The sequence below is a fragment of the Andrographis paniculata genome, unplaced genomic scaffold, assembly GCF_009805555.1.
Source record: "Andrographis paniculata isolate CXL003 unplaced genomic scaffold, ASM980555v1 Contig59END, whole genome shotgun sequence".
Classification (NCBI taxonomy): domain Eukaryota; kingdom Viridiplantae; phylum Streptophyta; class Magnoliopsida; order Lamiales; family Acanthaceae; genus Andrographis; species Andrographis paniculata.
In genome coordinates this window covers 114,396-142,244 of record NW_026137594.1, presented here as the reverse complement: position 1 = coordinate 142,244, position 27,849 = coordinate 114,396, and the positions used below count along the sequence as shown (strand labels likewise).

The following is a 27,849-nucleotide window of genomic DNA, read 5'->3' as shown; positions in this document are numbered from 1 at the left end:
CTACCTTACAAGGGGTGAAAGACTATTCCACTTACAACCAATTAGCTTTAAATTAGAATCTCGAATCCTCATCTTAACATGATATCAGAGCCATGATGCCCGTAGAATTCATCTCCCCAGTGAGAACTTGTCGTCGTTACCCCCAAAAGTAGACAAGTTAGCTGGAACAGAAAAAATATTATATTGATATAATTCTTGTTTATCTTATTTTATTGTTTTTTTCTTATCTGGCAGTGTATTGAATTTGATTCAGCACATTAATAGCCCCGCGATTTGTGTGACATTGATGCTGAGAGACCGAATAAACCAATCCCATATTATATGTAATAAATTTATTTATTTTTCGTATATAAATGTATACGGGAAAAAACCCGTAATGGTTAAATAAACGAAAAAGATTAAAGGGTGATGATATGCGGTGCATGGTGCGGTGGCGCGGTGGCGAAATTGACAAAAACGCAGCACTCATTTCGGGCAGCAGTCCACGTGGCCACTAGGGCGCGAAGGTCCCTGGACCGCCTCAACTAGTAAACACCCGGCCCCCAAGCTTTTTCTGTCTGTCTCTCCGGATATATATATCTACAACATAAAACACAAATATATATAGGTACGCTTGGCGATCGAGTGGAGGGGCGATGATGGTATAAATGAATGAATGAGTGAGTGTGGTAATTAATATATGATCTGAATAGATTGATGAGAGGGAGGGGGAGATCAGGGAGGATGGGGAGGCAGCCGTGCTGTGAGAAAGTGGGGCTGAAGAAAGGGCCCTGGACTCCCGAGGAGGACAAGAAGCTCACCGACTTCATCCTCGCCAACGGCCATTGCTGCTGGCGTGCCCTCCCCAAGCTTGCTGGTGCTGTTGCTGACTATCATCATCATTAATATATGTATATATGCATTGACATCACTCATTCATTCATCAATCAATCAGGGCTGCTGCGGTGCGGGAAGAGCTGCAGGCTGAGATGGACAAACTACCTGAGGCCGGACCTGAAGCGAGGGCTGCTCTCTGAGGCCGAGGAGAAGCTCGTCATTGACCTCCATGCCCAGATCGGCAACAGGTAGCTACACGTGCATTGCATGCAACTATGACTTATATATATACATTCTTTCAGGGTTTTACTTTTTAAACAAGTTTTATTTATTTGGGCCAATATTTTTGACTTTGAATCTCCTCCCTCCCTCGTTCCCACCGGACGACGACGACGATGTCACTCGCTTGTTAATTTGTCCGTGTTGTTGTATATACATTTATTTATTATTACATCATTTTTGGGAAAAACAAAATAGAATAAATGCAAATACAAATACATGGTTTTTTGGTCCACCCGCAGATGGTCCAAAATTGCAGCTCAACTCCCGGGAAGAACAGACAATGAAATCAAGAACCACTGGAACACCCTGATCAAAAAAAAGCTGAAGAAGATGGGAATCGACCCCGTCACCCACCAGCCCCTCCACCCGCCGCCCAATACTAATGATGATGATAAAAACAAGGAGCTGGGTGGTGGTGGTGGTGGTGATGGAGGGCTGTTCAGCATCGACGAGATATCTCTGGTGGAGCCTGAACACGACATCATTCGTCCGGAGAATATTCCCTCGTCGTCGTCGTCGTCGTCCTCCTACTCTGTGAACTCCTCCGGGGCTGGGCTGTCCGAATTAGATCCTCCTCCTCAGGGCAACTCGGGGATTCATTTCGACTACTGCAAGGACATGATCAACAGATACGACATCTGGGAAGATGATTTCAGAAACACTATTAGCTATAACGAATGGGGCAGTTTGTTGGATGATTTTGGTGCTGCAGCCCAAGGGATCAATTGTTATTACTATTGTAATAATGGCGATAGTGGCGGTGGTGGTGACGACGACGACGACGATGATCTTACGAATGCCGTCGATGACATCTGGGATTTCGATTAATGCCATGTTGATATATCCCATGCCGTACGTAATAACGTAATAATGTAATTATCGGAGTGCTGATGACGATCGGTCGTTGTTTCTATCCACTCTCCTTTTAGAGGAATAAAAAAATAAAAATAAAAAACGATGTTTGTATTGTATGTACAATTTCTGGGAGTAAGGCCATCAGCATAAAAAAAAGCTCTCCAGTTTCTCTCAATTTTCACCTTGTACTCTTTTTTTTCTTTTTTTTTTTTTTTTTTTTTTACATTCTCTTTCTTTCGCTTCACTAAAAAAAAAAATACATATTTTTTAATTTATATCAAAATAATTAGTAATATAATTAAATTTAAATAAAATTATATCAATATATATTATTTCGTAAAGAATAAAATACCGCTATTAATAGATTTTGCACGTAGATTTTTTAATATTAGTATTATATTGGATTGTAGTGAAAAAGACAAAAATACCGCTATTAATATGGTGTATAATACATTTACTAAATTAGAAAATGATAATATTGTTTTAGGACGGACAAAAATAGAAAACAATAACCTTTTAATGGGACGAATGGAGTATATTAGATTGCTCCTCTGCACCCATTACTTTCTCCGTCCCACATAATTTGTCTCTTTTTTTATTTTCGTCCGTTCCATGTAACTTGTCCTTTCTATTTTTGAAAATATAATTATGCACTTTTTATTTATCTTAATCTTAATCTATAATTATATTTACTAAATAATAATTATTTTTACTAATACACTTTTTAATTATTTACTAATTATATTTTATCTAAATTTTTATGTCTACAGTAATACATCAATATTACATGGGACGGAGGGAGTACGTTTTTTAATAATTTTCGATGTTTGTGAAAAAAAAAAATGAAAAAACTTATTTATAGACTACACGATGAGAACAGGGTTTGTTTGTTTATATATATAAATCAACAATCATTTGAAAATCTTGGGTTTATATATACAAAATATTTTGAAGTTTTTGTAAATGTTCAATAGTTATTTTTTATTAAAAAATATTAAATCAAATTATTTTTCTGAAAATTATTAAATCAAATACATAAGTCTTATTATCATCAAAGTATTGTCAAAACTTATATCCAAACTAATGCTATCTTTTTCTACAATCTTTCAAAATATTTAAATGACATATTAAATCAAATAATACTTAATGCTATTGAGATACATATTAAATCAAACTGATTTGAAAATCTCTCATTTTTTTCACAATTTTTTAAATTACTTAACGCACATGATATCGAATATGTATTATATAATGAAGAATATTGTAAAAATTAATATATTAAAAAAATATGTGAAAATTTTTATGACAAATTATAATGTAAATATATTAGTAACTATTGTCATTATATTTTATCATATAAATATTTAGTCCCATAATGTTTGTGTTATTACAATTATGCAAAATGTATCTAGAAGAATTTACACAAGTATAATTATATATGATTGGATTGGCATAATATTGAATATGTGTTATATAATGAATAAAACTTTGAAAATTAACAAATATAAAAATAAATAAATATATATATATGAAAACTTTTATGAAAAATAATGTATTGTAATAATTGTTATTATAATTAATTAAAATATTTAATTTAATTTAATTCAACAATGTTCCGGATATTATAATTATTCGAACTGTATTTAGAAGAATCTTACAGAAGTATGTATACATATAATTCAATTAAATTATATATAAATTTAAGTATGATAAGAATTCAAAATATTTAGATATACACAATATTATTTTACTTGAAAATTAGTTCAACTCCGTCATTGCAATACATTTATACCACTTTTGTGCAGTGAAATTCAACAAAAAAAACTAATTATGACAATTATTACACAATTTTCTTGAGATGTTGAACATCAATAAGTTCAATTCATTTGACAATAAAGAAGTATTTGATCTTCGTGTAAGAATAAGCAAATGAAAATAATTGTATTGAGAAATCATATATATACATACTTATATTTAAATTAAAATATATCTACTCTTGTTAATGTAAAAACACAAAAAATAAAAATAAAAATCGATCTTTTGTGTATTTGATATTTCAACCATTCGAAAGATTGATAATTATTTCAAATGCAAATGAAATATATTTTTGTTCTTCTTTGACAGGTCTTGCACCTACTATAACAATAATAAAAATAAATAAATAATTTGAATGATCGAGTAAATGATTTATAATATCATATATACAATTTTTGTTTAGTTTTTGTCGTGTTTGAAAAAATTTGTTGTACAACAAAATAATCGAAACAATATCAACATCAACACCAACAAATATATATATATATATATATGCATATATGTTTTGCATTGGTCATAATTAATTCGATAACTAAATATTTGTTGGAGGTATTCTTGACATGTACCGTTTATGGAAAGAGTTACCAATTAAAATACATAGTGAAATTTTGTATAATTTTAATGTATCATTTCTCCTTGTTGTTGTAGATATATTCAAATAAATGGAAGCATAATTTAGCCTGTTAAACGCTCGACAAAGTTAGTCGCATTGTTTTTCAATGGTTGTTTTTTTTTTTAATCATTGTATCTAAGTTGAAATTTAATCAATGTCTATTTTGGTTTAGATGAATTTAACTTTTCCATCTAAGTCGAGCAAGCTTTTGTATAATTGAGTTTGCATCCACCTAAAAATTATACACTCGAAGTAGTGACTACATATTCTTATGTGATAAAAATAAGTTAAATTATGAATACACATACATAAACAACATATAGAAAATAAAGAATACCTAATAACAAAAAAAATAATAATATGAAACAATTCAAAATTAGTTGTGATTTTTTTAAAATTACGTTCACCTTGCATCTTGTTAAAAACATTTCTTAAATTTCATTCATAAGTCATATAATTTAGTCTTATATATTGATATTTACAATTTATTAATATCATTCTTAAACACTTAAAATTTTATAATTTTTGTTAAAAATAAATAAATTATATCGATAGGTATTCTTAAACAAAGATAAAAATGATTAAATTGAAATTGAAGAGAAAAATAACTAATAAATAACAACAATAACTGCTCTCATGGGTTGTTCTTTGAATTATATTTGATTTTGATTATTAATTTAAATGTTATTTGAATTTATATTGAAATCATATTTTTATAAAATATGAAAATTCTATTGAATGGTTAAGAATGAGGGAGACAAAACTTAATTAGAATTATCAATAGTGTGGCATATCCGATTAACATACACAATGTCGATAAAAATCAACAGATTATTTTAGCTGGATGAATAACTTGTCTAGCAACAATAGAAGCAAAAGTTGAAACAGTTAACACAAATCAATACAATGATCTGAACATACACAGAAATCTAGACAAATAAATAACATAAAACTCAGTTGATTTTACTGACGACCACCAGCGCCATTTCCAAACATATCACACACACCATTATAATATAATCTGCACTGCATTGTACTGTATATATATATATACATACATATACATATACATGCATACATCCACGCAAATTACATGCACCTTTCTCCCACGTTGGAAAACGAGCAATTCCTGCCGATATTATCTATTACTATAACATAAAAAAGTCACAAAAAAACAAATCTATGGATTTTTAAAATAAAGAATTCCTGCAGATGCTATTTACTGCACTATAATACAATCACAAGATAACGAGTCTATGAATCTGTATTCATGTAAAACAAAATTTATTATTCACAACATTTGATTTTGCATTATATATAATTACATTTTTATTTTTTATTTTTTTTGTCATATTCTACTTAAACATGTAACAAAATTTACTATTACTATTACTATTATTTTTATTATTAACAATTGATTTTTATTATTTTTTTTATGCATAAGGGAGGAAAGTATTTTAGTTTTATATAAATATAATAAGTAAGGTCATTCTCATATTTTGATAACAAATTAACAATTATTTTTATATATACTATTATTTTGTGCTTGGTATTTAAAATTATTTGTAAAGAAAAACTTGAAGCACTGTATTACACTTACAATGCGCAAATATATACATTAATGTAAATTATATACATCATTCTCTCTTATTGGAAAATGAAGATTTTTTGCAAAGATTTATTTATTAATTATAATATAATAAAATTATAGAAAAAAAAGTATATGCATTTATTTTAATTTATATTCATATCCATGTGAAATAAAATTTGCTATTGCATGTTTAATTTAACATCATATATAAATAATTTTTTTGTTATCTTCTGCTAAAAAGTAGTATAATGTAATAATAATAAAAATACCATCATGAGAAATTAATCCAAGTGGATTTGGTGTAGTCGATGCCAAAAATGGATTGCGGAGATGAGGGCGACTGAGAGCCCTTGGCCTTCCCGATGATGGCAAGCAGTGAACAACAAACAGCAATTTAAATGGTGGTTTAAGGTGACGATTTTTGCGTGGAGATAATTTGATTAATGGGGCGAAGAAGCATCTACCAAAAATATCAATTAGGTAAAATTAAAGATTAATGCAGTCAAAATTTGAAATTGTTTTACTTTTGAGATAAAATGAGTTGATCTCAATTTGTGCTAAGAATAAACTCATTGAAGTTAATTGGCCCGATGAGATGAACATCTTGGCTTAATTAAGCACTCATGTTGGAATCTTCAAGATGTCATCGAGTCCATGGTCGAAGAGGAGTGAGTAGTTATTCCAATTTGAAGCCCACTTCTAGTACTAACTTTAATCATAAGTATTGTAAATGTTGGCTGGCTTTGTGATACCGATGATGCCTTGCCTTGCCTTGCCTAGTAAAATCACCAAAAAGAGGTTTATTAGATTTTGAAAGATATTCAAAGGCTTGTAATCGTAAGTCACCATTTTTTCTTTGTAGCAGACATCGGATCTCTTACAATTGGAGTGGAGTTCCACAATTCCAGGCACCACATGTTTCATTCATTACTGTCGCTTAAATTAATTTTCAAAAATTTAGTTGGTTGAAAATTAATGGATTATCTGAGTTAATTAAAAAACAAAAAAAATTCAAAATCATGTCAGAATAGTCCCAATAGATGAAAGCAAAATCGGGAATGAAAACTACTTTGGCAAAACTACTTTGGCAAAAGGGTTGAGAATTGGGTCTGGTCAAATGCTGGATGATAAATCCTTACAGAAAATGAAGGAAATAATAGCAAAATAAATCAAGAAAGCAAAAGGAAAGCAATAAACTAGAATAAATCTAAAGGGGAAAATTTCTTGGATGAAAAATTCGGCTCCCCCACCGGCTGGGCTGGGCTTGGACTGTTTCATTTCTATCTATCTATCAACCACAGTGGTCTACCCAGCGCCAAATCAATCTCCTATATTTCCCCAACTACCTTACCTAACTCCAAACTTGACCGCTTCTTCTTTCTTTCCAGCCCAAGAATATTTGGGCCTTGAATTTTGGGCTAATGGCTCTCACCTGGGTGGGCCAAAGATGGACAGCCCAAATTGAGATACAGAAAGAAAGGGTAAATTTAGGTGATGTTAGATCATTGATTAATAAGTAATTAATTAGTAGATTGATTAGAAGGGAGGGCGAGGGCGATTGAATTGAAGCCAATCCCTTGTCCCCGTTTTCCGGCATCCCCTTCATTCCCTCTGACCTCCTCACGCTTCTCCTCTCCTCTCCTCTCCTCTCCTCTCATGGCTGCCCTTCCCTTCCCTTCCTAAATATGTGCCCTAACAATAAAATCCACTATCCCACCGCGGCCCCATTCCCCCTCCTCCTCCTCCTCCTCCTCCTCCTCTTTCTTCCTCCCACAACCCCTCTTCATTCCCTCACATTTCCCTACTCCCCGCAGCGGCGGCGGCGGCGGCGGCCATGGACTTCCGGAGGTGGTGTTCTCATCGGGTCCTCCCTTTCTCGCTATTATCGTCATCGTTATTATTAGTATTAGCAATCTTCTTCTCTCAACTAGCCCCTGCGGTTAGGGCGAATGCGGTCTTCCCCGTCCGCCACAAGTACGGCGGCTCCGCCGGCCGGGCGAAGGTGGCGCTGCGCGAGCTGCGCGCCCACGACTCCCGCCGCCACGGCCGAAGCCTCGCCGACGTGGACTTCGCGGTGGGCGGCGACGGGTCCCCGACCAGCGCGGCGCTCTACTTCACGAAGGTCACGATCGGGACCCCCCCGGGCGACTACCACGTGCAGATCGACACCGGCAGCGACATCCTCTGGGTGAACTGCAAGGACTGCGAGAACTGCCCGACCAAGACCGACCTGAAGATCCAGCTGCGGCAGTACGACGTCGGGGCGTCGTCGACGGGGCGGGCGGTGGGCTGTGACCAGGAGTTCTGCAGCGCCGTGTTCCAGGACAACCCCCTGCAGAACTGCAAGGCCGGCATGAACTGCGAGTACTCCGTCTCCTACGGCGACGGCAGCAAGACGCAGGGCTTCTTCGTCCGCGACACCTTCGCCTTCGACCAGGTCTCCGGCAGCCACCAGACCTCCCCCATGGACGGCTCCATCGCCTTCGGCTGCTCCTACAAGCAGTCCGGCGACTCCTCGGCCTCCTCGTCGCAGGCCGTGGACGGCATCGTGGGGCTGGGGCAGGCCAACACGTCCATCCTCTCGCAGCTGGCCCAGGCCGGGAAGGTCCGGCGGGTCTTCTCCCACTGCCTCGACGGCCGCAAGGGCGGCGGCGTCTTCGCCATCGGGGAGGTGGCGGAGCCGCGGTTCAACTCGACGCCGCTGGTGCCCAACCAGCCGCACTACAACGCGGAGCTGGAGTCCATCACGGCCGGCGACGCGAAGCTGCGGCTGCCCTGGGACTTCTTCGGGCTGGCGTCGGCCAACCGGGCGGTGATCGACAGCGGCACCACGCTGGCGTACCTTCCGGCCGACATGTACAACCAGGTAGTGGAGCAGGTGCTGGCGCGGCAGCCGGGGCTGAAGCTGTACCTGCTGGAGGGGGAGTTCAAGTGCTTCAGCTTCGGCGGGGAGGTGGACGAGGGCTTCCCCGTCGTCAGCTTCAACTTCAAGGGGGCCCCCCCGCTGGCGCTGCGGGTGTACCCGCGCGACTACCTCTTCGAGGTGGGCGACGGCGAGTACTGCATCGGCTGGCAGAGCAGCGGGGTGCGCAGTCGCGAGGGCCACGAGATGACGCTGCTGGGGGACCTGGCGCTCTCCGACAAGCTGGTGGTCTACGACCTCGAGCGCCAGGCCGTGGGCTGGACGGAGCACGACTGCTCCACCGGGATCAAGCTCAGGGATAACGCCTCCGGCAACGCCTACGACGTCAGCGCCACCAACCTGTCGGGCTCGCCGCTCTTGAGGCCCTCCTCCTCCTCCTCCTCGATCCTCCTACTCCTTGTATCTCTTGCCTTGCTTCGTCTCCTTCCCTGAATTCATTCGTAGATTCTTTGTTCTTCTCCTCCTTCTTCTTCTTCTTCTTCTTCTTTTAATTTGTTTGCTGGAACTGTGTACATTCTTTCATTCTTAATATTCTCTTTTCTAAGGAAAATGACATTAGTGTATGATATCGTACTATTTTTTGCTTTGTTTTAATTAAAATATAGAATGCCTAAAAATTTTTGTAATTTTTTATTTATATACTTTCATTCTCTTTTTTCTTCATATGCGGGAGTATACTTTTATTAATTTATACAAATATTTTACATATAACATTATCTAAATTTTAACACCTAAAAAAAATTGTTTAAATTAGAGTTTGGATTCAGTTCCGAAGTTTAAGTTTGTAATCTTGTTGATGTATTTTTTCAACAAAAATAAAGTAAAATTCAAAGATATAGAAAATATCCTTAAACTTGATTAATTAGTGCCTGAGATTAGGAATCTCTAAACACTGTAACGTACAGAAACTAAACTGGAAATTAAAAGACTGAAATTTAAAGTGGTGATCCCCAAATCTGACTTTGCTTTGTTGAAGTTGATTGAAGATGCCTTGCCAAATGATGATCCAAATCCTTAAATATTCCCTGGGAAACCGTACTGAAAACCGTCACCCGAACGGTTACAACGTCTCCTTCTCAACCGTCTTCCAACCTTTCTTATGCTGACACGTGTCCCCAGCAGACCAAAATTCCCTATATTTCACTCCTTGAGCCGACCACAGACCTTCCGCTCTTTTGGCCCGACTTCGTCCTTCGTCCGACCTACTTCTTCGCCCGACCCCACTTGGGCCGACCTCCATATCAACCGCCCCCTGTCTTTGATCAAAGGCCTCCGTGTTTGTCCGACTCCTCCTTCTATCCGACCTACAGTTTACCCGACCTGCGGATATCCCATCTCAACGACTTTCCGTCTCGAGGACCTCCCGACTTGAAAACCTTCCGACTCATCGTCTTTCCGTCTTGCGGACCTCCCGACCTGAAAACCTTTCGACTTGAGGTCTTTCCGTCTTGCGGACCTCCCGACCGGAAGACCTTCCGACTTGAGGTCTTTCCGTCTTGCGGATCTCCCGACCTGAAGACCGTCCGACTTGAGGTCTTTCATCTTGAGGGCCTCCCGACCTGAAGACCTTCCGACTTGAGGTCTTTCCGTCTTGCGGACCTCTCGACCTGAAGACCTTCCGACTTGAGGTCTTTCCGTCTTGCGGACCTCCCGACCTGAAGACCGTCCGACTTGAGGTCTTTCATCTTGAGGGCCTCCCGACCTGAAGACCTTCCGACTTGAGGTCTTTCCGTCTTGCGGACCTCTCGACCTGAAGACCTTCCGACTTGAGGTCTTTCCGTCTTGCGGACCTCCCGACCTGAAGACCGTCCGTCCTGAATTTTTCTTAGAAATAAATAAATAAATTTATTTTCCTTGATTTCCTCACGGTGTCCTTCAGCCAGTTCAATCAACCCTATTGCCAGGCCCATTCCTCGTTTTACCTTGGGCTTTTAACCTAATTCTAAATTTCGTACGTAACAACTTGCCCGCCGCCAAGGGACTTTCAAACGCCAATAAATGTTTGGAAGTTCATAAAGCACTACCTTCTCGAGAAACTCCCTTAGCAACTACACCAGTTACTGCAACACTCCTGGTTTATTCCTTCTTCGCAATACAAGCCTGTGTGAATCACAATCCCAAAACATTCTAACTATGGCGAATCAATACATTCCTGCCCTTCCTTTCGACGGAACCCTTCCAGAAGGTCCATTTTCAGCCTCGAAAATACTAACTCCGACGATCCGTCCATATTGCACTACTCCCGAAGATTCAAATCGGATGAGGGAAGTTTTGGAATCTCGCAACGCCTTGGCTATCAACAATCCCAACTACCAAGCAGTTCGCATCCGAGACAGCATCAAGACCCATCTCACAGATCCAAAAGATCTGTATCGTGCTTGGTATCGACGAGTAGCAGAACACTTCCAGACCCAATGGCGATCCCAAAAGATCGATCAAGCAATACTACTGTCTACCATGCCTATCAACCTGCATGAGAAGGTGTTGTTGGCCATGTCCGCCTTCTGGAATGCGGAAAATGGGACTTTCCTTTTGCCCTCGGCCCCCTTTGGCCCAACCCTTATGGACGTGGCCATGATCGCACATCTCCCAGTCGTGGGTGAAGACCCTGTAATGGGAGCCCTAGATGGGCAGGAGCCATCAGAAGACCATCCGGGATGGTCTTTACAAGGTGTGAAGGAATGGGGTTGGACAAAGTTCGCAACCGACCAGCAAGGGGCTCCAGGGACTCCTGTAACCGACCGGGAGCATACTGCCTTTATTCTGTTCTGGCTTTGTAGGTACATCATTGTTTCTCCTTCCAAAAGTGTTCTTCCTTCTCACCTCGACCTGGCCATTCATATTGCGTCAGGTCGGTTCTTCTCCCTTGGTACCCTATTTTTAGCCAATCTGTTTGAAGGACTCACCCGGGTTAGCCTTCGTTTAACAGATAACGATAATAGGAAATTAGACACTGCCGCGTCGGGTCCTTTTTGGTTTTTAGAACTTTGGTTCCGTCTTTACTTTCCCAACGCGTTTAACTTAGGATCTCCGCCCACTATGCCAATATCTGAAAAACATTTAGGATTAGTCCTCAACCGACTCTGCTCAGGACACAATAAACTCCAATCATCCGATCCAATAATAACTGCCATTTTAACAGATACCCGCAGTAACTCTCGATTTTCTATGTATAAAAAGTATGCGGGTTATGCTCCCGACCATTTTTGGCCCTTTCCAGTACCAAACCCGCTTCCGACTCCTGAGCCTTGTCCTCATCCCACCTATCCTTTCGCCTGGGACGTCGCCCTCAAACCCAGGTCTCTTTTTAGTAGCAAGAAACTTGATAAAAAAGGGCAGAAAACTTTTTACACTTTTAACTATGAACCTCAATTCATGGCGCGTCAGTTCGGCTGTTGCCAAGGTATCCCCGGACCCGTCGCGGGTCCCCAAATAATTTTTCAAAGTCCCGACCGACGAGTCCTTCCTAATTCAATCCCTTCTTATATCTCCCAGCTTACCACGTATATAATTTCCAATTCTTATATTCCCTTCCGCTCCAACCCTGAGAGTGTAGATACTTTCAATGAATGGTGGTCGGTCGTATGGTCCCTGATATCCCCTGATGAGGGTCGGTTGCTGAACGTACTCCTCCCTCCCCAAGGACTGGTTCTAGGGGCGGCGATACATACTAGCACCCAAAAACAAACAACCGCCCCGGGAATCGGATCTGGGGGTCCCACGCGCAAAAGAAAAACTTCCCAGCTGCAAACACCCCCGACCTCGGAGACCGACCAGCAAACACTAGCAGACCTTGGAATAACTAGGACGTCAGCAAGGACCCGACCCCGAATTGGTAATGTTTCTTAACACCGTGAACCAATTCACTATATCATAACTTTGATTTCACTCATTTCATTCCCCAGAACCGACCTTGGTGACACCGACCAAGCAACCGACGCCAGCACCAACCGACCATTCAATCGGGCCTTTGGTCCAGACCAATTTGCCAATGAGCAGTCGGGCGGAGGACCCGACGCGGAGGCAAACCCCTCCTCCCGTACCGAGGAGTGGTCGGGCCAGGCCCCCGACCAGGAAACAATCTTTACCAACAGTGCCTATAGAACCAGTAAGTTCCCTATCAGCAAGACTTAAGATTCGGATGATCAACCTTAATATATTTAACAACAAACATCTTCATGATTTTTCCATAGACACCTTCACCCATCCCATCAGCAGCAGGGGTCTCTTCTGACAGCGAGGGGACTACTTCCCAGATGGGTCGGCCGTCATACATGGCATCAGACTCATCTATATCAAAGGAAAAACCAGCCGCCCTCGCCGAAGCTGACCCTCAGAACGACATCCCTGATGCTGCTGATCCCGAAATCGAAGGTGCCCCAGAGATCCTGGCTGCAGTGGCTCTAGATGTAGCCGTCCAACCTGCAACCGCCCTACCAGCAGCGGCGCCCCCCCTAGCCATCGAATGGCAGGCAGAAGAACCACCTGTGGCAGCCCAACCTCCAGAAATGGAAGAAATGTCTTCATCCGATTCGGAGACTTCTGTGAATTTGGTAAGATTAAACCAATCCAGGTCATAACTTTTCTTTCGAAAAACACTAACTGTTTCCAATACTACTTTCCATAGGGACCCAGGTCGGCACCTCAGCGACCATTCGCAGCAGCCGACGAGTCGGCTGCTGTTATACCAGCTGTCTGCCCAGCTCGACCGACCTCATTGCTACCCCCCTCACTGACAACAGTCCGCCCAGAGGTACCACATATCTTCTTTGAACAAATTTGCAACCCCCTTTGTAACAACAACTGACTTAGTAATCCATTTTTTCTTTCTTCTCTCAAAACAAGGATCACCTTTCAATTCCCAGCTTTATAGGAAACGAACCAAACTCCTTCTTTAAAAGCACACTGTTTCTCACATTTTAAGAAACATATTCCCAGGCATATTTTAAAAATCAAAACACTGAAAGTGTGAACAAACATGGCGAATGACCGACCTCATGTTCCATCAAGCAACTGGGAGGGTGTTCTTCAACCCTTCTTTGTAGGTAATCACCCTATTGGAGGCCATGCAGAAGACTTGTTATATATACTCAAGCAACTAGACTTCAAATTCCGATTCTCCCAACGAGGTAGAAGAACTATTCATCGCGTCATCCGCCTGATGGAAAAAGTCATTGAGGGGTATGAACCTCTTCGTGACATCCTCAGCCGCATCCCTGATCTCCATCATCACATGGAAATGATTGAAAATCATGCAGCAACCATACTTCCAGACCTTGGTTGGGATAACATATTTTCCAATCAACGAAAAGTCTTTTCAAGATTGCGTACCATTGTTGACCGTGAACATCAAGCCCTAACAGACATGCAAGCACGTACCCACCAAGATCTAGATGACATGCAAAGCCAATGGGAAAGGTCCCGACCAGACTTGGAAGATCTTATTGAAGAAGAACCAGAGCTAATATCCACTCACTGGGATGAAAAGTCTGATTCAGAGACAGAAAATTTCTCACAACTACACGATGACTAACAGAAATGAACCTTCCAGTAGGTTCGAACCCCCATAAATGGGTTCTGAATAATATGTGGTTTCAGGCAGTTTTGTTATCTGAAAAGGCAGGATAATACCTCTTCAGATATTTAGCATTAATACAATCATGTACTCTTCTACCTTCATGATTTACAATAATGAACGCGCCATTTCCAATATCTTTTTGAACAATGTATGGTCCTTCCCAATTCGGTGACCACTTTCCCAATTGATCAGTTTTCTTATATGTAGGAAGAATGGTCTTCCAGACTAGGTCTCCTTTTTGGAATGTCCTGTGAAGAACTTTCTTTCCGTAACTCCTTGCTCTGATTTCACTCTGTTTCACACTTCGATCTATTGCATGGAGACGGTTAACATCCAAATCTTCTAACTGCTGCAACATAAGTTGTTGGTATTCCTTTGTAAGATCACTATCAGTAAATTCTGTTCGGCCGGATGATACTCGAATTTCGGCTGGTAAAACAGCATCTTGGCCAAACGTAAGTTGGTACGGTGAGAACCCTGTGGCCGTATTTCTGGTATTTCTATGTGCCCATAAAGCCTGAGACAATAACAAATGCCACTTTCTTGGGTTCCCTTCAATCATCTTCTTTATAATCCCAATGATAATCTTATTTGCTGCTTCCGCCTGTCCATTGGCTTGGGGATAATAAGGTGAAGAATGATGTAACCGAACACCGAATTCTGCCAAGAAATTAGAGAACCTTTCCCCTGTAAAGACCAAGCCTTGGTCGGTTGTTATAGACTGAGGAATACCATATCTGTAAATAATTTGGTGCAAAACGAAGTCTATCACTTCTTTCTGATCCACATTTTTCAAAGCAACCGCTTCCACCCATTTGGTAAAGTAATCAGTCGCGACCAATATGAAACAGTGATGTTTCGATGAAGCAGGATGTATCTTACCAATAATATCCATAGCCCACGATTTAAAAGGCCATGGTTTTGCCAAGAATTGTAATTCGGTTACTGGCAAATGATTTAAGTTTCCATGTCTCTGACATTCCTGGCAGCCTTTTGCAAATTGTATGCAATCCTCAAAAATCTTAGGCCAGAAAAAACCCAAGCGATGAATGGCCCATCTCATATTGAGACCTGCCCGATGAGCTCCACATATCCCACCATGTACTTCTGTCATCACTTCTAGAGCTTCTTCAGATCCCAAGCATTTCAAAAGTAAACCTTCAAATGATCTCTTGTACAAAATTCCATTTATCAATTGAAAACGTAAAGCCTTCAATCGTATCGCAATTGAAACACTCGCACCAGGATTCTGTAAATACAGGATAAGCTCCGTTCTCCAATCGGACACTGTTTCGCCATCGGACTTCTGTCCGATAAAAACTTCGCAATCGGGCTCCTGACCGACCGTCTCCTGCCCGACAGGCTCGCAGTCGGGCTTCTGTCCGACACTCTCCTGCCCGATCATAACTTCACAATCGGGCTCCTGACCGACCGTCTCCTGCCCGACAGGCTCGCAGTCGGGCTCCTGTCCGACACTCTCCTGCCCGATCATAACTTCACAATCGGGCTCCTGACCGACAGCCTCTTGCTCGACCGTAACTTCACAGTCGGGCTCCTGTCCAATATCCTCTTGCCCGTTCGTAACTTCGCAGTCGGGGTCCTGTCCGATAGTCTCCTGCCCGACCGTAACTTCGCAGATCGGGTCTGTCTTTCCTTCTATGCCCGACTTGACCTCCGACCACATATCCTCCAGAATTCCTTTACATGCCCTTTGAGCCAATTCATCAGCACGTTGGTTTTCTTCCCTCGGAATGAACTCAATTATTACTTCTGAGATTTTTGTCAGTAACCGACTCACAATGTCCCTATATCTGCGAAGATGAGGGTAATTGCACACATATTGATTGTTTACCTGGTTGACTACTAATTGAGAATCCCCCCTTATGATTACAGACTGGACCTTCCTGGCAATTAAAGCCTCCAAACCCAAAATTAAAGCTTCATATTCTGCCGAATTATGGGTCATGGATTCCAATCGTAGTTGTAAGTTGATCTTTTGACCATCAGGTCCTTGCAAAAAGACCCCTGCCCCCGATTTGTTTCCAGAGGTAGAACCATCAAAGAACATCAACCATGTTCTGGTACTTATATAAGGCACACATCCGACCTGTAGATTATCCAGATATGATGCACAACTAAATGGTCGGACACTATCACAAAGAGAATACCCGACTTGTGAGAATTCTGCCAAGAAGTCGGCTACTGCTTGTCCCTTAATTGCCCTCAGTGGGGAATGGTGAAGATCGAAAGGAGCCAATTTGATGGCCCATTTCATGAGTCTGCCCTTCATAGTAGGTCTCTGTAAAATCAATTTGATGAGATCCACCTTTGATATGACCTCAACTCTTCTGGGCAGCAAATAATGCTCGAGTTTAGTGCAAGCGAAGACCAATGAATAACACATTTTTTCTGGGATAGTGTAATTCAGTTCTGGTCCTGTAAGGGTTTTACTGAGATAGTAAATTGCCCTTTCCTTCCCGTCATCACCATCCTGCGCCAATAAACAACTAACCACTTCATATGTATTTGCCAAATAAAGTTTGAGTGGCCGACCTTGTTTGGGAGGCATCAAGACTGGAGGGTGAACCAATGCCTGCTTGATAGCATCTAAAGCCGTTTGTTGGTCGGGACCCCATTCAAAGGCAATTTTTCCAGCTTCCAACAATTTAGTAATGGGTCTGACCTTGCCAGCAGCATTAGAAATGAAACGCCTCAAATAATTCACCTTACCCAACAGACTCTGGATTTCTGTAACCGTCTTGGGTGGCCGACTATCAAGAATGGCTTTAGCCTTGTTGGCATCAATTTCAATTCCTCTCTCATGAACTAAGAATCCTAGAAAGCTCCCGGCTGATATTCCAAAAGCACATTTGGTTGGATTCATCTTCAACTTGTACTTCTTCATTCTTTCAAATGCCTCTTCAAGATCTCTCAAATGTTCGTCAAAACTGGCAGATTTAACTATAACATCATCAATATACACTTCCATAGATCTGCCAATTAAATCATGAAAGATTGAATTCATGGCTCTTTGGTAAGTTGCCCCTGCATTCTTTAACCCGAATGGCATGACTGTCCATTCATAAATACCCAAAGCCCCTGGGCATCTGAATGCTGTCTTAGGAATGTCTTCTTCTGCCAAGAATATTTGGTTATAACCTGCATAGCCATCCATCAGACTAAGGATTTTATGCCCTGCTGCTGCATCTATCAGCATGTCGGCCATAGGCATCACGTATTCGTCCTTAGGGGTAGCTAGATTCAAATCCCTGAAGTCGATGCATATCCTTATCTTACCATTTTTCTTGACCACTGGCACAATATTAGCCAGCCACTCCGCATAACGGCAAGGTTGAATGAAACCCACTTTGAGAAGTTTTTGGATTTCTTCCTTGATTTGAGGCATCAGATCTGGACTCATTCGCCTTGGAGGTTGTTTGTAAGGTTTACAACCTTCTTTGATGGGCAATCGATGCTCTATTAGACTTCTTGTCAAACCAGGCATCTCTGAATAATCCCACGCTAAACAATCAATGTTGTTTCTAATAACTTCAAGCATCATTGTTTGTTGCTCTTTAGACAAATAACCACTTAACCTGATCACTTTTGGAACCAATTCGGTTCCTAAATTAAACTCCAATAACGGGTCTTGTGATGAAGCTGTTGGTTCTGTTTTTTCTAATAAGTCGGGCCAACGAAATTGTTCATCTTCTTGGAGGTGAACATCCAGAATCTCTTTATTATTTTCTACTTTATGTAATAACTGTTTTAAATAGAACTTATTAATAAGAGAACTACATACTTCTAAAGTTGTATCTTCCATAACAAACAACTTATACAGAAATGGGTGTGGCTTTATCATGAGCCATACAATAAAGGTGTTCTTTTAATAGAACATCGAGTTCTGGCCAGTGACTTTATAACCCTTGTTTGGGTATTCCCTGGCCATATACAACTGAGACATCGGAGCCAAATGACTAGAATAAAACACTGACTCTTCCACTTGTTCTGTTACGTCGAATGGGTTGTCATTCGCTTCCATTTTAAAGACCTGATTTCCTTCCCAGAACATTAACTGTTGGTGCAAGGTTGATGGCACACATTGAGAGGCATGAATCCAATCTCGTCCCAGCAAAAGAGAGTATGTAGTATCTGCGTCCACAATAAAGAAAACAGTGGAAATTTTCTTTGGTCCGACCTCAATTGTGGCAACCATCATACCTTCAGGCTTGGTCGGCTGCCCTGTAAAACTTGTCATTTCGAATTCCACAGGGGACAGATCATGAATTCCTTTCCCTAGCTTCTTGAGAGTCTTCAATGGCATAACATTAAAGACTGCTCCATTATCCACGAAAACCTTTGTGATTGGTTTCCCACAAATGTGAGCATTAACATACAGGGGTTTCAAATGGGAGTTCGCACCCTCTGGAATAGGAGGAAACACAATTGAAGGTGCTTCCGACTGAGGCTCAGAATCTGTAATCTTTGCCCACTCTGTTTCCTCTAATTCGCCATCTGCCAAGAATGCCCATAAAGGTTCGTCCATAGTATCATCTACCAGACTCGCCCACGTCGGTTCATCACTCATCTGGTTAACCTCTGTCATTCGACAAGGGATTCGTGGTCCCAGACGAGATTTAACAGATCTTGAATTTTCCTCTGTAGGCACCACTTCTTCCTTCGTCTCATTTCGAGATTGAACCGTCAAGGATTCAATACGAAATTCTTCCAGAGATGGATTGATGTTGATCCGTTCACAATGTTGGCATCTAAAACCTTTAATTATTTCATCTGCCATTCCTTTACCTTTCCCCTGTCCCGACGAACTTCTTTTGGTATAGTCGGAAGCTCCTAATCCGTCCTTCGGTTGCTTTCCTGACCAGACCCGACTGGACCGACTTATTGGAGACTGAATGGCCGCTCCCTGCTCGTCGGTCGTTTGTTCTGTAAAGACTCTAATGGACTGATCTCCTGTCAAGTGGTCGGCCGCATTTTGTTCGTCGGTTCTTTGTTGCACTGCAGGAACTCGTTTCCCATACTTTGCAGCATACCTGCGTTTGGCATTGCGAATCTGTGTACGATTCATACCTGGGAAACGAGGATCTATATCAACGGGTAAAGGCTTTTTATTTCGAGCCCAATCGTTCCCGACTGAACCCGTTTTTCTGGTCGGGTGGTCTCTCACTAAAACCTTTTCCTTCACTTCCACGTTAAAAGAACCGTCTGGACGGTCCCATTTTTCAGCGACTGGCCTTTCAACAACCTTGAGTCGTTCTTCCGGTCGGCTGCTATTTGGCTGATTCCCTTTCTTTTTTCCGGGACTTGCCTGAGTTTGCTCCCCTGTTTGTCCACTATTGACCGAACTTTTCCTTGTTTCCGAACTTGGTTGGATGTCAACCATTGCAGTTGTTACTTTCGGAAATGGTTGCTGGTCTACACCTAAAGTGATGTATTTGAGCCGACCTGTCTTGATGGCTTTTTGAATTTCCTTCCTAAAATGAGTACACTGACTTGTAGTGTGTGTGAAAGAATTATGCCACTTACAATATGGTCTCCCTTTGATTTCTTCTTTAGTGGCAAGTCTTTGGCCCTTTGGAATACGGATCTGCCCATCAGTCAGTAGGATATCAAAGATTTCATCAGCTTTCGAACTATCAAAGGTCGGTTGCTCCTTTCCTTCAGATCCTGGTACTGGCTTCAATTTAGGACATACATACGGTTTTCCAGAAAGGATTTCGGCTGCCATCTCTTCTGACTGATTAAAATCAAAGTCGCATGTTTCTGTTCCCATACTCGCCATATGTTGGCCTCTATTACGCCTGTTATGCTGATCTTCCTCTCTGAACAAAGACTCTAGACGTCCTGCCTTGGATGCAAGATTTGCCAAATCCTCAACATCCAGGGCAGTGAGTGCCTTTCTTAAACGATTATGCATATTCCGGACCACTAAATTGGTCATCTCTTTCTCACTGATTACCGTAGGACATCGTCCCTTCATCAATCGCACCCTTTCTATAAACTGTGAAGCAGTTTCTTCTGGATACTGTCTCAATTCAAGTAAATCAGTTAAAGAAACAACTGGTAAAGGATTAAAGAATCTAGCGTGAAATGCCATCTCCAATCCTTCCCATGTCTGAATTTGTCCAGGAGGTAGACTTACAAACCATGAAAACGCCGTTCTGGTAAGAGACAAACCAAACAGCTGTAACTTATAAAAAGGGTTATTGCCAACCTCTCCTAATTGTGCTGTGAACCGACCAACATGTTCTATGGTGGAAGATCCGTCCTCCCCTGAGAATGCATGAAAGTCGGGTGGTCGAAAATTCCTTGGGAGAGGGTGTTCATGAATGATCCTTTCTGGGAAAGGTCTTTGATATGCAGGGCGGTTAGCCATCTGAGGAGTTAATCCATACTGATCCCTTAATATATGTGCAATCTCATCAGGATCTACATGAAAGCGTTGATGATCAGGAACCTGGAACGGATCCTGCACAGGAATATGAATCGGATCATGTATATATCCTTCAGGCCTGTCCTCCCTTGTATTGTTCGGCTGCGAACTGGTAACCCTTGGTCCCAGTGGAACATTGTTGGGAAAAGTCAAAGGAGTTTTTCCCCGATCCATTCGGTTGGGATTTGTGGCACTTGGGAATGTACTATCCACGAATGATGGCCCTGCGAAATTTGCCTGTGGTCTGGACGGTGACACTCCTGGTGGCGTTTGAGTGGGTTGAAGACTAACCCTTGACAATGCTTGATCTATCATGTTCTGCAACTGACTCTGTTGCTCACGCAACATGTTCGTTTGTTGCTCACGCAACATATTCTGCATAACCAAGGTATGCTGGTTGTTCATTTGTTGAACATAAGACCACCAATCAGTTGGTGGTTGTGGGATTTCCCCGGCATTTGGCACAATGGGTGGTGGAACGGATTCTCCCACCGGTGTCGAAGATGCTTGCGGTTGTGACCCTGCCATATGGACCCTTCCGATGATTCGGCCGGATCTAAGACGTATGAAACTATCGCCGGAATTGGAATGAGCAATTTTGTCTTGCTCCCACTGTGGTCGCCAATTTGTTGATGTATTTTTTCAACAAAAATAAAGTAAAATTCAAAGATATAGAAAATATCCTTAAACTTGATTAATTAGTGCCTGAGATTAGGAATCTCTAAACACTGTAACGTACAGAAACTAAACTGGAAATTAAAAGACTGAAATTTAAAGTGGTGATCCCCAAATCTGACTTTGCTTTGTTGAAGTTGATTGAAGATGCCTTGCCAAATGATGATCCAAATCCTTAAATATTCCCTGGGAAACCGTACTGAAAACCGTCACCCGAACGGTTACAACGTCTCCTTCTCAACCGTCTTCCAACCTTTCTTATGCTGACACGTGTCCCCAGCAGACCAAAATTCCCTATATTTCACTCCTTGAGCCGACCACAGACCTTCCGCTCTTTTGGCCCGACTTCGTCCTTCGTCCGACCTACTTCTTCGCCCGACCCCACTTGGGCCGACCTCCATATCAACCGCCCCCTGTCTTTGATCAAAGGCCTCCGTGTTTGTCCGACTCCTCCTTCTATCCGACCTACAGTTTACCCGACCTGCGGATATCCCATCTCAACGACTTTCCGTCTCGAGGACCTCCCGACTTGAAAACCTTCCGACTCATCGTCTTTCCGTCTTGCGGACCTCCCGACCTGAAAACCTTCCGACTTGAGGTCTTTCCGTCTTGCGGACCTCCCGACCGGAAGACCTTCCGACTTGAGGTCTTTCCGTCTTGCGGATCTCCCGACCTGAAGACCGTCCGACTTGAGGTCTTTCATCTTGAGGGCCTCCCGACCTGAAGACCTTCCGACTTGAGGTCTTTCCGTCTTGCGGACCTCTCGACCTGAAGACCTTCCGACTTGAGGTCTTTCCGTCTTGCGGACCTCCCGACCTGAAGACCGTCCGACTTGAGGTCTTTCATCTTGAGGGCCTCCCGACCTGAAGACCTTCCGACTTGAGGTCTTTCCGTCTTGCGGACCTCTCGACCTGAAGACCTTCCGACTTGAGGTCTTTCCGTCTTGCGGACCTCCCGACCTGAAGACCGTCCGTCCTGAATTTTTCTTAGAAATAAATAAATAAATTTATTTTCCTTGATTTCCTCACGGTGTCCTTCAGCCAGTTCAATCAACCCTATTGCCAGGCCCATTCCTCGTTTTACCTTGGGCTTTTAACCTAATTCTAAATTTCGTACGTAACAAATCTTAATATATGCAGTACTGTATTATATTTTGTTAGGAGAAAAAAAATGTACTTTTGTTTTTTTTATTTAATATAGAATTTAATTAGTAAAAATTACTGTATAGAAACAATATATATATATATATTTATATATTTGAGTAACTTTTTAGGATGTGTTCATTAGTAATTTAGAAATAGTCGTTTATTATTATTATTATTATTATTATTATTATTATTATTTTCTATTGATTATTAAAATTTTGATAGTAATATGGGGGATTGTATATTGTTTGAGTGAAGTGGTTTTTTTATTATTTCTTTTAATGAAATAACCAGTTGAATTAATTGATTTTTTTGTGTATTATATAAAATATAAAAAATAATATTTTGTGTTGAATACTTGACTTTTTATAATTGAATAATGTATATATTATATTGACGTATATTTATATTTGAAAGTTTTTAATAATATTTATTGGGAATTATTTTTGAAAAATGAGGTTTGGTTGCATTCTCATACTATATGGTATGGTTGATGTGGTTTTATAAATAAAATAATGAAGAGTGATATCATCACCGTTTAATTCCAACTATCACCATTATTCATAAAACATCCAACAGGCTCTTTTCTTTTTAATTTTTCCTGTCCTTATTAACATGCAGCTTTACGTAGTAATTTTCCCTAAAATTAATATATTGAGTTTTCATACAAAAAATTACATTTAACAATTATTTTATTTAAAAAATAAATAAAAATAACAACGTAGAGATAAAATAAATAATACACAGATATATATTAAAAAAGGTATATGTATATAATTTAAAGTGAAAAAACAAAAACAAAAAAAAAAAAAAAAAAAAAGAAAAGAAAAATGATGTGAAAAATGAAGAGCTGAAGTGCAATGTTGGCATACAATTATATACTTTTCATTCCCACTTAATCAAGAATAACGAAACGCATTCAGTTTGGTTTTCCTATATCTCTCTCTCTCTCTCTATATATATATATATATATATATATATATATACTTTCATATGAATTTCATTATTTGTAGTGCCAATACAATAGAATATTGTATATCGTTTCTTGATTGATTATAAGAACTGAAAACTTAGAATATAATTTGAAGAATTATGTGTTTTACACACATATGTTTTTCTCTTTTTTTTTTTTTTATTTTTTATAATTGTATTTTAGTGGTAGTGGTAGTGGTGTGTTGTTGTTGTAGTTTTATTTTATTTTAATTTAAATACTAATTTAGATGTATTTTTTTATAAAAAATATATTAAGTATCTTATTTTTATAATAAATTGTATGATAAAAAAATCTAAATCAAACTCCAAACTATTCTAAATAACTTGATTAGTTTTAGTTTTGATAAAAAAAAAAAATTGAAATAGTACTACACATTTTAATAATTTATTTTTCTAAATTTGCATTAACTTTGAGTGCAAATAATTTTATAAGTGGAGTAGCATTTAGGAAAAAAAAAAAAATTATATAAAAGCAAATACAAATTACAAAAATTTGAAAAATCTTAAATTTAAAAAATATAAAATATTTAAAATGAAAATATTATCTATATGAATTTTATAATATAATATCGTCTCTTTTGATGCAAAAGATAAATCAAATTTTTTGAATAAAAAATTATTTAATACTGTCTTATTTATCCGCTAAAGTTTGAAGCCCACCAAATTTCGGAGAAGTGTATATATATATATAGTACTTGTACAGCATAAGGTGGCCGGAGAAAGTAACAACACACATCCTTGATTTCTACGAGATTGAAAGAGTTTGGTGCAAAACGTCGTCGTCCCCAAACCGAAAATCTCGCCATTATAAGAATCCATTCAGTCGGTCGCTGAAGATTCGGATTTAGCTCAGTTTTCTCGTTTTCTCCTCAGATTCTTTTCTGAGAATCCACAAGACTCAAATACAAGTTCTCGCCTTCGATTCCACTTCGTATTCCTTCTGTCAGAACAATTCCTGTTTAGGTTGACAATGGGCTTGTGGGAAGCTTTCCTCAACTGGCTTCGAAGGTACCTACCCATCCTATCTGCTGTGGTTTTTACTGTCTAGTTTTGTGTTCCTATGGAGAAGAAGAAATTAGTTCATGCTAAACAAATCTGATTTAATTTTAACTTTTGTTTTGCAAGCAACGAAGAGTGGTAGGGTGTATTCTGTAAATAATTTTGTGGTTTGAGGTGATTGAGTAATCTGATTTGTTCAAGATTGTCGGTTCTGTTTGATTTTTCTTAGTAAAAAAGAAAGTTCAGGATGTACTATGTATGCTTAGTTAATGATTATGTGGGAGAATTTCATGTTGCAATCCTACGTTTTAAGCACCGATGATTTGAGAAATCGTTTGAAAAAGTTTATCTAATTAATTTATGAGAAGGGAAAGTGATTTTAGGGTTCTTTTGTGTCTTTGTTCTACATACTCTGTTTACATGAAGCTTTTAAAACTTTTGACACCATTCATCAATGGTAACAGAGTGATTGGCACAATAGGTATATGTTTTCTGGAAAATATTTTAGGGCTCGTTTGTGTCTTGTTCTACATAGACTCTGTACACATGAAACTTTCAAAACTTTTGAGACTATTTTCAATGGGAACCTTTTTTGTTTTAAAAAAAAAGCTATGATATTAAATACATATTTTCTCTTATAAAATATCATATTAAATATTCAATTTTTTTCTATTATCAAAATATTTCAAAACTCCAAAACTTTAAAACACTTCCACCTAAACTGAGCCCTAGGATTCTGGATTAGGGGCTTTGCTTGGAAGGTTATGGTTTGATGATAGAGGAAACATCCATCCATAAGGAGTTGTGGAAATTGCGATAATCCTTATAAGTACATTGACCAAGTGTTTAAATCCAAAGCCAAGTTTTGGATTTCATCGATTTCTAATTATTGTTGGTTTCAGCTTATTTTTCAAGCAGGAGATGGAACTCACTCTTGTCGGTCTTCAAAATGCTGGGAAGACTTCACTTGTTAATGCAATTGCTGTGAGTGATCTCTCTCCCTCTCCCTCTCCCTCTCTCTTGGATATATGTTTCTATTATTCCCGTGATCAGTGATCGTCTTACACGTGGATATTGTTTTCCTTCAGACCGGAGGCTATAGCGAGGATATGATTCCAACTGTACGTATCTGATTGATCATACTGATTGATGTTAGCCTTGTCTTCTATCAACAGCTAATTATTAATTGATCATGTTTTTTCGTCTTTTTGGGAACAGGTCGGGTTCAACATGCGCAAAGTGACAAAAGGGAATGTGACCATAAAGCTTTGGGACTTGGGAGGGCAGAGTAGATTCCGTTCCATGTGGGAGCGCTACTGCCGTGGTGTCTCGGTTATATTGTATGTACACATGCCTTTAATATATTTCCATATTTGGTCCATCATGTGGTCTAATTGCAATATATGAATTACGAAATCATATCTAAAATTGCATGACATGCGCACCGATGTGTAAGCACAAAATATTTATTTACATGTAGCGTCATCAAGCTATTCAACGAGTGGATTTTGTGAAACGATTGCCCAAAATTTTATTTTTAGCTGAATTCTCCAAGTCTATCGATTAGTTGAGCATTACGACTTTGTTAAACATGTGTGTTTGGTTGTAGTATAATAAGTGTTTGATATGATGTTTTGGATTAAAATTAAAATAAATTTTATATGTAATATTTTATATAAGTGTTTTATGTGATTTTTTCTTAGATTTGAGCAAAAATATGTTTTTGTTTAGGTTTTTAGTTTGAGATATTTTTATGTGAAGAGGCATGGAGAGTGTGTCAATAATATAAACAATACTATAGTAATTTGTGTTGAATTATTGATTTTTATGTAAGTAGAATGATATTAAAACTTTGAAAGTTATGTCGGTGTCTTGACATCCAAACAGAGCATTGCATTGCCTTTTTCTGGTCATTCTTTCTTACTTAAATCTACTCTCGACAGGTACGTTGTCGATGCTGCTGATCGAGACAGCATCCCAATCTCCCAAAGCGAGCTGCACGAACTTGTGAACAAACCCTCACTAGCTGGAATTCCAATTCTCGTCCTCGGTAACAAAATCGACAAATCTGAAGCTCTGCCTGAGAAAGCACTGGTCGAGCAGCTGTAAGTTTCCATAAAAGAAAAAAGGCTCCAATACTAAATACTAGTATTTTTCTTGCAACCTCTTTTCTTAGAAATCGAGGCTTTTGTTTTGTTTATTCCCTTCACTTTCCTTTCCTTTCCACAGGGGACTAAATTCGATCGCCGATAGAGAAGTATGCTGCTACATGATTTCATGCAAGGACTCGGTCAACATCGATGTCGTTATCAAGTGGCTTATCAAGCACTCGAAAGCAGGGAAATGATCCACCTTTCCAACTATTTTGGAAAGAGGGAGGATACAATACATGCTCGCATCTTTTTAATTGCTGGCAAGGTGTTATTAGCGTACATAATTTTTTGTTTTTTGTTTTTTGGTTTCTGGTTTTAAGATGCTCAATTAATTTGAACAATAATCGGTTCCATTTTTAGATATTTTGTCTTTGGCTTAAGCTACAGTTGTACTTAATTGACATAGTACTAAAAGCACACATCACATAAACAACACATGATACGGTAAGAAATAAGTTTAAACTTTTGTCGGGCTAGTTTGAGCTAGAATAAAATTTTGGATCCAAGATTTCTCTCTCTCTCTCTCTCTCTCTCTCTCTCTGTGATGACGTGCTTGTTTACCTGTGTTTTCGAATTATTTTGAGCGAGCACTATTCATTCGTATTTTTTTTTCTCAAGTATATTAGATTTTATTTAAAATATTTTAGTATTTTATTAAAAGTTAAGTGTATTCCACATATTATAGTATTAAATACATTTCCTATTTTAGTTCAAGTGTCTATCTACTATCGATAGCGCTGCTTGGAGTTTGATTAATTTTTTTTTAGTTGCATATGAATGAATATATATCCACTATAAAATATTACACTCGAATTAAAAATCAAAATAAAAAATTGATATAAAAAAACTCCGGAAAAAAGCACACCCAACCTATCCAACTTGTGAATGCAAATCAAAATGCGCATAGCATTTACGGGTTGCTTTTATTTTTTCAAATTACTATAAAATCTTTTAAAATTT

The 27,849-nt window shown here is 39.5% G+C and overlaps 3 protein-coding genes across 3 annotated transcripts; all 3 read left to right on the top strand.

Moving 5' to 3' along the window:
• The first annotated feature begins 366 nt into the window (after positions 1-366).
• On the top strand, positions 367-2,129 carry LOC127258187 (transcription factor MYB20-like). The gene is made up of 3 exons (XM_051284926.1): positions 367-856; positions 935-1,064; positions 1,338-2,129. Exons 1-3 carry the CDS (start codon positions 697-699, stop codon positions 1,924-1,926), a joined length of 879 nt encoding a protein of 292 aa, XP_051140883.1. The 5' UTR covers positions 367-696; the 3' UTR covers positions 1,927-2,129.
• A 5,507-nt stretch (positions 2,130-7,636) lies between these two features.
• On the top strand, positions 7,637-9,392 carry LOC127258392 (aspartic proteinase 39-like). The gene has a single exon (XM_051285218.1). The coding sequence runs from the start codon at positions 7,807-7,809 to the stop codon at positions 9,325-9,327; it is 1,521 nt and encodes a 506-aa protein (XP_051141175.1). The 5' UTR covers positions 7,637-7,806; the 3' UTR covers positions 9,328-9,392.
• A 15,059-nt stretch (positions 9,393-24,451) lies between these two features.
• LOC127257851 (ADP-ribosylation factor-like protein 8c) lies at positions 24,452-27,399 on the top strand. Its single transcript, XM_051284344.1, has 6 exons — positions 24,452-24,745; positions 25,639-25,720; positions 25,825-25,857; positions 25,955-26,076; positions 26,680-26,841; positions 26,966-27,399. The coding sequence occupies exons 1-6, from the start codon at positions 24,708-24,710 to the stop codon at positions 27,081-27,083; spliced, it is 555 nt and encodes a 184-aa protein (XP_051140301.1). The 5' UTR covers positions 24,452-24,707; the 3' UTR covers positions 27,084-27,399.
• Positions 27,400-27,849: the final 450 nt, after the last annotated feature.